The 14,220-nt window shown below is 38.1% G+C and overlaps 1 protein-coding gene across 1 annotated transcript in view; it reads right to left on the reverse strand.

Moving 5' to 3' along the window:
* Positions 1-14,220, reverse strand: part of AGMO (alkylglycerol monooxygenase) — a 191,145-nt gene extending 176,925 nt beyond the window's left edge. Inside the window, exons 1-2 of the mRNA XM_027877902.1 lie at positions 14,086-14,220; positions 7,415-7,545 (exon numbers count right to left, since the gene is read on the reverse strand). Coding sequence (XP_027733703.1) covers positions 7,415-7,545; positions 14,086-14,220 — 266 coding nt within the window. The remainder of the gene's footprint in view (positions 1-7,414; positions 7,546-14,085) is intronic.

Here is a 14,220-nt window from a genome sequence, read left to right on the forward strand (position 1 = left end):
GCACTGTACATGATTTTTCAATATTTGGACAAACATCACCATACAAGTATAATACAACCACCTGGTTAGACCTTCTTTCCATTCCAGGTTTGATTTTGATCTGAAGTGAGAAAATTTGCATTACAGTTTAAGTTAGATTGGGAACAGGCCTATAATATTCTCAAAGGTCATATATAAAAAAGTAATGAGAAAAGAGAAAGGGGTATTCTCTTGAACTCAGATTGTCCTAGATGGATTCAGAAGAACTAAAGGAACTGGTAGCAGTTCCGATGGTCTGTTAAAGTACAATGAAATAGCTTCAGTAAGACATCATAGCACATCAAATGATGAAAGGAGGAAAAACTCCCTTGGTCATACTTCTAAACATATAAAAAGACAGTTTGCTTTTGTCCATGATACACAGCAGTGAAGAGAGTCCATTCTTTTCAGATCTGTAACACTGATCTACAGAATCACTGAGACATTTTTCCCCCATTTCCATAACTTCTAAGTGTTGACCCAAGAAACTAGGTTGGCCAGCTCTAAAAATGCTACCCCTGTGCTCCATCTAGTGGAATCCTGATTTAAGCTTAATTCATCTTTTAGCAGAGACATGCTTCATTCAGAAAGGTACTCTATACAGAAGCAGTTTCTTAGAGTTTTTTTCGGAATGTGTGAAAACTGACACAATTTATCTTAAATCAAAATACAGAAACATAGAATGAAAAATCTTTAAGGGATTTGAGAAATTGGTATATTTTGTGAGCTACAGAGACTACTAAACTTAATTAAGAACATATTTTCAATAAGGGTAAACTTGGTTCACAGTATATACTTTCACAGAATAGCACAAGTATATTTGAAAATTAACTCTGACAGCTTCTCTTTGTTTCTAAAGATATGGCCGGTGCAAAGTTGGGCTCTGACATAAGAATGGGTGATCACCAAGATATTTACTGGCCCCACTGTACAGAAAAAAAGGAATGCTGCAATATTAAGGATGCAGATGAACATGCATTCTGTGTAAGAGGTTACAACCTAAAAGAGTAATTGGATCCCTGACAGGTTTCTGTGAAACACAGTGATCTCTAGTATATTATGATAGGTACAGACTATCAGTTGTTTCAGTAAATTAGTTTGAGAATATCCCAACTGTCCCAAATCCTTACTTTTAATGTAAGATAGTTTATATGCCATTTTATTAGAAACTCCAGAGTATTAAATTCTGGCTCAGAGCTTTCCTTAGTCATCACCACAAAGTAGCACTGTCTAGAGCTGCTCACTGGTACTTCTGTGCCCTGCCAGCAGCTATGTCCACATCTGTGCTCTCTAGCCTGCTTCAAACAAATGGAACCAGAGTACCAAAATTCTGTAGTTTAAATCTCTGATGATAATGTTGCTGATGTGTCTGGGAAGTGCAGATGGTGAAAGGGGATTAGGGAGGTGGCGAAGTGCACCAGACAGCAGATAGGATGCACTAGCATCTTTATTGGGCACAGCTGGATTTGGACTTGCTGGAGGACACAGCATGATTTACACCAAATTTATAAAACCATGTTAAATTGATGCAATAATAAGATAGGACATTTAATCCACACAGGAGTTACTAATTTACTGATTCAGTCCTATTCAATTCACCAATGCAAACCAGATTTAAACAAACAAACAAACAAACAAAAAAACCCAACTAATTAGAATAAACAACAACTGTTCAGGTAGAACAGTTACTGCCATGAGCTTAACTGAACCAATTTTGAAAGTCTCCTTCCAGAGTCAGATTTGCCTGCTGAAAATCCTACCAGATTCTGCTGCACAGCACTACCCTCTTACTGAATTTGTTTGTCCTACTCTGACTACTTTACCTACAGAAGATTACTGAGTTATTTCAAAACCTGTTCCTCTGACAAAGCTGTGAGGGCTGTGACCTTTGGCAAAATATGGGAACAATTAGCAGTGTATATGGGATAGTGAAGCCAGAAGGGCGCTCTCATGAAGCATATAACTACCTAGTGCTACTTGTAGAGTGGGGGAAATGGAGAAGGGAGTAGATTTCTGTCTCTTCGGGCTTGTTACCTATTAAAATTCTATTTTTTGGAAACATCTATTGACAGATACTGTAGTAAATTGCCATAGCTAGCTGCTGCAGGTCAGATCATGACTGCAGGTTCCAAAGAGTCTGAACCTACAGCCTAGCAGCTTTTGGCTGCCCCATTCCCATCCCCAGACAATTTGCTTGTCTCTCTGCCTTAAGGAAATACCTTATTGCTCACACAGTGAACCAGAATAATTCCACTTGGGATCAGATGAGCAGCCAAACCAACACAAGAGAAAGGGAGGACTATGTAAGTGAGCACAGGAAAGACAGAAGTGATAGAAGTTGGGTTGGTTTAAGGGCATGGCATGGTACAGCAGCTTTACTCCCCATTTAACCAGGTTAAGTGATTACCTTTCCAGTTTGGCCCCATCTGCTCATCACTGCCCTAAGTATGGTGGTTACCAGCTTTCAGACCTGCCAGCATAATTGCATGCATAGCTGCTCTCTGACCTGGCTCTGTCAAAATGAATGCAGCTGAGCTTAAACACCTCTTTTATAGTTCTTGGGGGGCTTTTGTTTCTGCTTTTAGCGTGTCAGGACCAGGTTAGGGAGCAATTAAATGTGCAGCTATGTTGGCAGATCTGAGGGGGCAGCTGGATCAGAAGCAACACATCTGACCATGCTCTAAACAAACATCTGTCCAAAGCCTTAGTCAAACAGATGTGGAGAAAAAAAATGTACCTAATCAGTCTGGAAGTGAAAATATAATTTATGGGAAACTGCATGTATCAAATTTTCTTCTACAAAATGCAATAACTAATTTATGAGATTATAATTTTCCATAGTCACACATGAAGTATCTAGTAGGTACTTCAGGAAACCAACACAAACTCAAAATGGATAAATCCACGCAGGCAATTATTTTGTGTTCTGCTGGCATGTTGTTACTAATAAAAATTGAGAACCTTTGGGTTCAGATTGCAATTTTACATATGGTAGAAAGCAGATAACTCAGTAATGCTACAAACCCATTGCATATTTCTAGTCCTGTAACACTGGCTGCATTTTTCCAAGCCCATTTCTTGTGCTAGCACAAGATTTTGCACAGACACAATAAGATTTATTGCAGGTTACTATGATGGGGAGGTTCTGGACCTGCTTCCTGGGCCACTTCACCACAGGGCAACACAAATGGTGATGCCGACAAAAGGGGAAGAAAGGAACAGAGGGAGGAACAAGCAACCAGAAGTATCAGCTAATCAAATGTGCTTCATTTGGCAGCATTGCTGGTCTAAAATCTACATCAAACTGCCTCTTCAAACCAGCTTCTGAAAAAAAGATTATTTAAAATCCGGATGATGTAAAAAACTGAATACATTGGTCTCCAGCAGAAGAAAAAAGATTTATACTCTTTTGATTCAATTATTGCTGATGTGTAGATATCTTAAGATACATAATAGTAATAACCAATCAAAAGGCATTTCCTTGTCCCATTCTCATGTTCAACACTTTAGAGAACTCTAACTTCCTCTGATTCAAAAATCAAAGTAAATAATGTATAGAGATTTTAATGTTCTCTTTAGAAATTAAGTTCATTGCAGACTTGACCAATCAAACTGTGTTAGACACTATATATGTGAACATTCATACCCTGTTGAATTGTGTTGCAGAGCTGAACACTAAAAATAGGCCACTGAGCATGAACATAAAGAATGGAGACTTTCCCAACTAGTTTGAAAATGTACCTACCTCAGTTATCCCCCAAACACTTTTTTTGTTTTGATTTATGTTCTGCTGCTTTAAAAGAAGAAATAGGTCAATATGAAATAATGCACATACTTGTATAGTAGATATTTATACCCAAAATAAACTTTCTCTTGGGAGAATATTTTTACAGCAGCATTTAAAGTCTCCTGGCAATGGTTAGCTAGAAAAATTATTTATTTATTAAGAATAAAAGTTCTCAGAAATTTTTTAACCACCAACACTTAGGATGCTGGGAATAAGCTTACTAATTCAAGTTTCTCCCTTTCCCCCGAATTAATTTTCATTGCATTTAATATTTAGTATTCATGCATGCAGAGGAATGCATAGTATGCATTAAGGCAGAGAAAATTATATTTCAGAAATGTATGGGCTATTTTGCAAGAGATGATGTGTACACACAAAGCAATTCAACTTACTACTGTTGAGTCTAATAAGCCTGAAAACAAAACACATTGCCTTGTATGATTAGACTTTTCCTCTTGCACCTACATTTTTAATATTTGGCATACAAATATCAACAATTTATGATTTGCACTTTCTCAACAACGAGGTATGAAACACTAAATAAATACTGTTTTCCCTAAAGATACGCAATACTTCTGTTATACAGACTGTGAAATGGAAAAAAATACTTAGAGGCTGAATCTGGTTTGTGACTCCTAATTTTTTCATTAAATGTAAAGACCTCTTTGCAATGACACATTTGAAGCTTCATTTTAACTAATAGACTGAAGCCCACCATTTTAGACTCAACCACAGATTTTTTTAAGGAAGTGGCAAACCATTGCTGCTAGTTGAGAAAATGAAAATTAGTCCCTGGGAGAGGATACAATCAATGGTGTGTTAATCTAACCTTCAGCTGTTAATGATTTGCACTACTATTTCCCCTGATGCTGTGGGTTCTGCTGAAATATTGTTTTAGCAGTTACTGTCAGCTTTCCCTACCTTTTTTCTGCCTGAAAGGGAAAGACTGAAGTGAAAGTCTTAGCAACAGATTTTGCCTCTGCTATTTTTTCCCCTTTTTTTCCTGACCCAGTTCTTTCACACCATGGAAGCAGAAGACAGAATGGTAAACTGTTCTCTTCTTTTCAGTTCAAGCCTTTTAGCCAGTCAGTTATTCACAACTCCTCTTACTTACAAAAGAGGTGTTACACTAAGCAGTCACCATTAGTTGTGATATTAACATGAGATTAAATAATTTAAGAAGTCTGTATTTTGCCAGTTTCTTTCACATACAGCCAAAAAGCTAAAAGTTTTACAGGTCTCTTTCTTGGAATGAACTGAGGAGGGTCTTATATTTCCAGACATGACAACTGCACAAGCAACCTGGAAGAGACTTCCTCTGCTGGTGTAGCAATAAATAAGTGTACTGATCTTGCAGATTTGCCTGATCCTGCAAACTTTGAATCCTTAAGGATCATTCTGTTCACTCAGTTGAAACAACCCTGCAAAAGAAAACTGCATAGCTTGCAAGCCAAATTCTGCAAAGTACTGAGTGCCAAAATAATAAAAGTACTCAGCACCTTGCAAAGCTGTGTTACACACACACAACACTAGTTTTCTTAGCAAGCATTTCTTCCAGGAAAGAGTGTATCTGAAGTGTTCTAGCACTCTCAAAGCTGAAAGGCCTTGCAAAACCATTCAAACTTACTTGACGTGTATCTCAGTCCCTTTATTTAACTTAGTTATGGATATTTCAGAAAAAAAAAAAAAGGTAAGTATTTAGCACGGTAAACCCATCAAGTATAGAAAATTTGGGTTGAGTTGAAGAAGCAACATTTGAACCATTTCAATATCAGCTTCATTCACACTAGAAGCTGCTGTATAGAGTTGTGTGTTGGTCCACACAAATCTAATGTATTGATAAATATTTATCGTAGCTTAAAATATAATGAAATGTTGTGAAACAATGAGTGAGCTCACATGCTCACAAGTGATTAAGAGCAACAAAATGGTTTGAATATAGGTTGCACACTACTGCAAAAATAGCTTCACAAAATTCTCAAATAACTTAGACATTACTTTATGTTTGAGTATTTTTCATGTTGAAAGCTCATCTCTCTTATTTTCCAATATTTGATGAATTTCAGAGAGTTTCCTTAAAAGGTTTAAACCATGATATTTACTACTGATAACTAACATAACCATCAGAAATTGTCTTTGTACCTAATGGACTTTGTCAAAATTTTTGTTGATTAGAAAGCTTAAAAAAATTAACTCAACGTCAAAATTCAATAGATTACAATGTGGGTGGTTTACACATTTAAGAAAATGAGTGATACTAGCCAGAAGGGCTAATTTTATTTTTTTTTAATTGTTGCTTAGCTCTTTTAATGTATTTTTATCAAGAACCTGGATTGAAGGAAAAGATTTCTAGGAAAATTTGCAATGACAAAAAACGGGATCTTTAAGCAACAAGACAACATTTCATGGATTCAGGCTATTTCAGGAGGACCAAATGTATAATCCATGTATTTCTATATGGCCAAATATAAGAACATAGTGCCTATGAATGAGGAATGTAAGCCTCAGAATCCAAAAAAGTATTCAGGGATGAAGAACGGCTCAAAGGATCTGGGATATATAAAGGGAAGAACAACAAGTAGAAATAGAGAACAAATGACTTCATTACTTGGCACTGATGTAGTAATTTCTGAAATATGGAGTGCACTTGAGACATCATCACTAAGAAGGCTGAAAAACTGCAGAGAATTCAGAAGAACTGTGGGAATAATTAAAAGACTTGCAAATACACCATATAGTCAAGCTCAAATAATAAAAACTTTTCTTCATATAATGAAGAGATTGTATACAATTTGATGGTTATCTGCAAATTCATACATGGGGAATAGAAATGTAATCTCATCTGAAAAGATGTAATAAAATCTGTTATCTGGAAGCCCATATCATGCAAAGGTAGATCTAAAACATGATATTCCTTACAAGTAATTAGAGCTTCTAAAAAATACTTGGAGGTATTTATATAAAGAATTCACTATATGCCCTGTTACTGGAATCCACAGTTAACCCACAGTGGCTGTTTCTTTAAAATACAAATTTGTTCCCTGTGAACTAAGTCAGGTAAATCTTATGGCATTTACATTGGAGAGTAGATTGGATGGTCACGTTTCCAACAATTCTCTCAGCAATTAAAATCCACTGACATCAAACACAAGATTATGACTGCATTCAAAGAACTTTGGATCACATGCATATTCACAATTCTATCAATCTGGTTATACGCACAGAATTTTGGTTTTAAAGGCTAATGAAAAAAATAGACCTGGTTTGTCAGTTTTATTATCTTCTTTCTGTATTTTAATGAAAGAAAACTCAGATTTTAGCATATAGTTTAACATAAGATATGGTCAAGTCAGCTGAAATCCCAAAACTGGCAAAAGGTGACAGCCAGATGAACAGGATCAGAGCTGAAACAATATCCTGCAAGTATCATATTTAGCCTTACAGATTAGAAAGGCTTTACACACTTTGCTAAAAATAAGTTGCATACAGAAAGATCCAGATGCTTTGTTTATTCATTTTGGGTTATCAATAACAACTTCAGTATATAATTCTCTTTTCTTCCTTCTTAGTGATTAAAAAGCAGTCTCAGGTTTGCATACATATACTTACTCTGGCAGTCGAGACAGGATACCTAAGGAAAGGGAACTTATGCCATCATTAATCCGACCCGACAGTTTACGCTTCTGAATCCAGCTGACAGCAAATTCCAGCCCAATAAAAGTAATAAAGAATGGAATACTCTGAAAAAAAAAAGAAGTTTGAAAAAAAAAAAGAAGTCACAACACAAATAAAATTAGTTACACTTTTCCAGCAGCAGTTTATGCAGCCAGATGCTTCTCAGATTGGTTGGCACCTTACTAGATCACCTTACTGTGATAAAGCTCTTACAAATCATAACAACCAAGGCTACCCTTTAATGCATAACAATGTTATAAATCCACTGCAGTAACCTCCAACCACATAGTTTTGTTTTGTATATTCTGCACGTGAACTGTTAAAAGGTATCATAACAAAACACAAAAGTCTTTCCAAACTCATATTTCTCATATTCAAGTGAATCAGCGAGAGCAGCAATGTTTGTGGATTTCTCTAACCACAAGGTAGAAGAGAATCTGTTTTTTATTTGATATGTACAAAGTTTTCTGAACGTGTTCAGCCTCTGAACTGGGCATCCAACATTATTATCTGAAAGACATAGTAAAGTGAGTTTCTTCCTACTCAGCATTTCTGTTGCCATGCTTTTTGCTTCAGACAGCATCAGCTCTTCCATATGCGTTTTCATCAGAGAACTCATTAACTGTGCAATCCATTCGAATGCATGCAATACAATGTCTTCTTTCCAGACCAAGTAGCAATAATACAATGTTCCCCTTTTTCTTTTAGATTGTACTGACTATAAAATAATTTTCTGCCTTTCTGAAACAAAGTATAATGATGAGCAAGACCTAAACATTTCTCATTCAAAACAGTGTTAGTCTAGGATTCAGTTCTCACTGTCCATCTTGCATCCCCAACTAAATGACAAGTTGAAAATGCACAACAGCAGCATCCAGTAATGAAAAGTGTGGCTATGACTAGGAGTAGCACTGGTAACATTCTAGTGACATCGTTTTTCACCAGCAGAGAAAGACTCTTAGACCTGTTCTCAAATTTTCATCATCACAGGCAACAACAAAAAAAAAGCCTTGAGTAACAGTAAATGGTAGAGCATATACTCATATACTTTTTTTGCTAACAATGGAGTCCTAATAGTCCTGTACTTCATGTGTGGAAGGAATCACAAGGCAGTGCCAGCATATTAGCCACTGCCACCAAAATCTAGAAGGCCTGTGGCAGGGAAAATGGAAAGGAGGTATCAGATCTCTGTGTCTGCAGTGTCTGCAAATGGTCCTTCAACTGTGTCCCTCGCTCTGTAGAAAAATTTTAGGTGACCTTTGAGATGTTCGTACAATTTCTTTTTCATTATATGAAGGCAAAGAATTCTCATCATGTTTTGCGGGGCAAGAGAAATGCAAGACCAGTGAGACGTTCTGCACCGCTATGGGAGGCACCACACTGTCAAGCTTGCCCTGTTACTCTGCTGCTGCTGCTTTTGCCCTCTTCAATGACCTACAAACACATCACAGCTTCACTGACTGAAACCCTCCAAACTGCACTGCTGTAGGAGAGAGACTGCTACTGCCTATACAACATTTTAATGGAAGCAGCATGTTGCCTGTGCAAATGCCATTGAATTTTGGAGGGTGCTCATTTTTTGTTGCCAAGTGAGATACGATCTGGGAATTCCTACCAGGCTGGGACACTAAAGAGACTAAGATGGATATAGACCAGATTGCTCAGTCGAAGAAGAATTGGATGATTCAAACCATGCAAGCAGCAAGAGATTTATAGCGTCTAGGAAATGTGAAAGTTCATAAACTTCAGCAGCACAGGGTTAGGTTACAATAACAGATGAACAGAGATTAATATCAACATGACACTTTTTAATTTAGGTGCCTAGCTTGCTCTGTAACAGCATTTTAGGCGTATAAAATGGTATGTACTCACTGATGATATAAAAAACTCAGAAAGCAAAGGAAGACCTACGCATAAAGCCTAAACAGCACCCAAGAAAACCAATGTGGTAAATCTTTCAATATTTGAAATCAATAATAAGGAAAAAAAAAAAGAAACCCCACTACCTTTCATTTGAAATCAGGGAAGCATTCTAGGAAAATATAAATACTTCTTTGTTTTGCTCTATCTAGATGCTTCATTTCTGAGTGGAAAAGAGTTTTAATGTACTTTTCTTAATTGATATAAACAACGAACGGACTCCTACTTTATCGAACAAAAACTGATCACCATGGCTGTACATTCCATCAGAGAAAAAAAAATTTAATAAGAAAAACTAAGAAACACTTGACCACAATATTAGGAGCCAGGTCTAACACAGACTACAAACAGTTTGAAGGTATGAAACAGCAAAAGCTGCACAGCAAATGCAATGGGCTCAGGACAGAAAAAGTTAATGGGAAATGTACAATGTCTGTATTCTCCATGATTCACTTTACCCAGCAACCTCTGAAACAGTTAGAACACTTGACTTTATACTAATACACACTATTATAACTGCTCTCTCATTGACTTCATTAAATATTTTCTTCCCACTGTGAAGCTGTGAAACAGCCAAGCATCTGACAGCACTTTTTGACTCACAAATAGGTGGTGTCATAGCAAGAAGGATAAAGAAACATTCAGACAGCCTTAACCTCCTGCCCATCAAGGAGCTTGCAAAAGAAAGACTTATGGCATAGCCCTTACTATCTAAGAAATTACTAGCTCTCTACCATACACTGCATTAAGCTTTGCCCAAAGCAGATCAAAGGGATGAACTACGTCAAGGCTAGTATGTATTATTTATGTGACCATAACACTACTGTCATGGGGCAGGATCATACTGTGTTACATGCAGCACAAATAGAATGAAAAGGCATTCCCTGTCCCAAAGAGCCTACCGTGTAAAGATGAGATCTAATGCAAAAGAGGGATACTGCAAGTAAATCAGGAAAAAAGGAGACAGTAAGAGAGAAAATAATCTCTCCAGCCTAACCACTTTTTTTTCTTCAAATTAAAATGGCAGTGAAGACATTTAAGAACCTGTTGAGGATGGGTTGCTTTGCAACAGTTTTCCATGGTTGTCTCTACAAATAAAATGGCACAAAGTTAAGAGCCACTGTTAGCATCACAGATCAGAGACGGATCAGTAGATACCAAAAGTATCTGGCTTCTATGTTTTCCAGTTGTTGGGGTTTTTTTCTCCCATCACCAGATATACTCAATGGAGATTTGCATTAGCTTGTGGCTTACTTGAATGACTGATCCATAACTGGAAAGCCTTACTCTGAGCACTTAGTAAGAGGGGTTCGGAATGCAAAGGACGATTTTAAAATCAGTTTCTGCTTTATACTGTTGCAAAAAAAAATAATATTCTAAGTTGAAACTCAGCATACATTCATAGTTTTATTGCTTTTCTTGAAACAGTTTCTATTTTCTTAAAGTCCCAGATTCTTATGACAAATATTCTCAACTTTCAAGTAAAACTAAATATGAAGGGTTTGTGCCTCATTATTTAGAAGCAAACCCTAAAATGTGACTTGAGTTTAAATGTGAATTTAGTCTTTAGGCTCTCAAGAGAGTATATAGAAAAGGAAAAAAAAATATTATTAAATTGAAAACTCTCATTTTGGGGTTGAAATTATCAAAATTATGAATTTATGGTTCATGAAAACTATATTCGGCAAAGAAAAAGCAGTATTCCATATGTCCATCTGTAGATTATGAGAAAATAAAATAAAAAAAAAAGTAAAGAGCAACCAAAACCAATCAACAAAGCATGCAGACTCTAATTTACACCCATAGCAAAGAGGGTGCTCTTAAAAGGAAAGGGCAAGCATCACTACAGATTTAGAAGTCAGGATGCTCTGCCCCACAGAAGAAAAATCAATATACTCTCTTTTCTCAGAAATAAGGAAAAATCAAGGTATTTGAATTCTACACTCACATTTTGAAACATTTATGTGACAAAACCTCACATAAAAATAAATTCTATGGTGATAATCCAAGATTTAGAGTCCTTTTCCTAGAATTTTGAAGATTAGTTGAAAGGGTGAATTTTCCCTGGGCACTACTGCGGAGCTTTTCTACTTGTCACTGGTAGCAGCTGATCAGCTCATGTTTTAAATAGGACTTGGGGCCTTCACATACAACTCTGCCAACATACAGAGCACAATGCAGGGACCAGGAGCTGTCCTGACTCTGAAAATGGAAGTAATATAACCACAGACAGAAAGTACACTGCACAAGTTAAGCTAACCAAACCATTCTGTTCTAAAAATCATAGCTGCTTCACCCACTGCTGTCATTTCCTGCCTAGTTATAACAGCACAGACTAAACTAGCTCTAAGTAGCCACTCCTCCCAAGTGCTCAGTTTTTCAGATCACTAGACCCGTGAATATTTGAGTGAACTAGGAGGTTCTGCGACCTGTCTAATTTTGGAAGGTGTAAACCCCTACAGGTGTAGCCATGTGATCTACTGTACTAGAAATACTCTCAACTGTCTAATATACATGATAGGTCACAGATCCAAGATGCAAATCCCACTTCTATACAGTGTCTCAGAAAAAACAAACAACAAACAAAAAACAAACAAATAAACAAAAACAAAACAAAAATAAAAAAGGGGAAAAAACACTCCACACTGTTTAGGAGACACTAATGCAATAACGTAATCAATACTTTGTTTCACACATGCATCATGATTGTGAGTTTAAAAAAGCATCAATTATTTTAGCTGAGGCCTTCTTTTAATATCAGCTCTACACTAGAATTGTTTTCTTCTTCTGTGTAGGGTTGAGCTCAAACATCCACTTGTACCAACCTCCATCTGTACCAACTCAAGGTGCCACCACTCCAAGCCCTCCTTGAAAGCCTCATCAGTTCACTATTAAATCTATTCCTGATGATTCCAACAGATATGCTGCTCTTTCAATTGTTCCCTCAACAGTCCAAGAAAAGCAGCTGGGGAGAGACTGTAGATATTTACCTTCTGCCCACAGATATGGCCAGAAGAGGAAGGATGAACACTGCCTAAGTTCAGACCAAAGCCATAGAGTTAAAACAGTTATACCACCAAAATACTTTCATATACCCACATAACCAAGCATCAAAATATCTGTTCTAGCAACAAACACACTGGCCAGGAAGGAAATCTAGTACAGCTAACTCAAGATAGGAATTATAGGAAAGTGTAATTGTAATGGGAAACGCATTTTTAGTGCAGTTTTTTGTGAGATACTACTTTAAAAACTTATCACAACAGTGCTCTACAACAGCATAAGTCTGTAGGCACTTTTATAATTCAAACAAGTATTAAGAATCCTTACACAAACTTACAGCTGTGCGCCCAGTATAAGAAATTCCACGTTTGGCCAAGGTCTGAGCTTAATATTTCACACAGGAGAGGAAAGCCCAGGGATGCTAAGGAATGCTGCTGACAAGAAAGTGAATGATACTCTTTTGGAAATGTGGGAACAGTAAAAGGGGCTGAGATAGAGTAGGTAGAGCTGGAGGGAGATACCAGCTGACAAGGCTGATATCAAGCTTCAGAGTCTTCCTTGATCATGACGCTATAGCTCAGTTGCAAAACACCTCTGAGGACAGCAGTCCATTGACCAGCACAGGCTGTGCTTGCAGCAGCTGTCTGCTTACCCTGTCCAAAAGGGCAACCTTTGCTGATAACATCCATCAGTGAGGGGCTGCTGCATACTACAGTTCTGAGAAAGCTGCTGACAGTGTTACACTGTCCAACCCTGCAAAACGCATGACACTCCCACTGCAGCCTGACAGCAGCTGCTGCACAGCAGTCCAAGGTACACCTGGCAGAGAAGCTAGCCAGAACTACCAAGACCCATGTAAAAAGTTTGGATCTTCAATGAAGCTGGGCTAGATTTACTTTGTCAAGGGCAAAAAAGAGTTTATCCGCCATTTCTGAGAACAGATGACATCGATCTGGGTTCAGCAGATGCTGACTGTCAAGATATTTGCACTAGGCACGACAGAACAGAGCAAAGGTACTTTCTTGGAAGTGGATAAACTGGCAGGGCAGGAGCAGAGGGAGGGATATATTGCTGCCTGCTGACAAGGGGGTTCTCATTCCTGACCTCTGTACTCTTGCATTGGAGCTTTAGGACACAGCACTGTCCCAGCACAAATATTTGTTCTAAATTCTCTTAAACACTCTTTATTTTTTATTTTAAATAGAAAGTTTTTATTTTTCTTTCTTTGACTGAGCTTTTAGCACTTGCCTTAAGGGCTTAAAGAGGCTTTTTGCTTGCTTTGCTTGGTGACAGCCAAACACAGTATCATGTTTTCTGGTTTACTCAGTTCAGTTTGCTGGTACTGTTCAGCTTGTCAGTGCTGCTGGATATAACATTAGCATCAACCCTCAGATATTTGGGGTGCTTCTCTGAAACCTTTAGCTCCTGGTATCAGGAGAAAGCATCTGAGCCTTCATTTAAAATACATGAAGATGGGGGGCACGGTTACTCTGGCACGGTTACAGGCAGAAAGCCCAGGAGTGAGAGCCGTCAGAGAAACGCGAGGTATTTAATTTTCATTTAGGTGCCCTTTCGCGGACATCATTTCCTTGGGCCGGCTGTGGTTTTTGACAGAGGCGCAGGTGGGCGGAGGGGAGGAGGGCGAGGGATGCTGCCGGGAGTGGGAAGGAGGGGACTCTCACCTTCTCCACGTAGTCGGGCACCTCCTCCAGCGAGCGGAAGGAGCTCTCGCCGGGCGGCAGCGCGTAGAAGAGGGCGCGGAGCTGCTGGCCCGGCGTGGGGGCCCGCGGGCCGCTCTGCTCGCTGCCTGCGGCCAT

This window comes from Empidonax traillii, unplaced genomic scaffold, assembly GCF_003031625.1.
Source record: "Empidonax traillii isolate 1590-97213 ecotype Southwest subspecies unplaced genomic scaffold, ASM303162v1 scaffold35:size4298261, whole genome shotgun sequence".
Classification (NCBI taxonomy): Eukaryota; Metazoa; Chordata; class Aves; order Passeriformes; family Tyrannidae; genus Empidonax; species Empidonax traillii.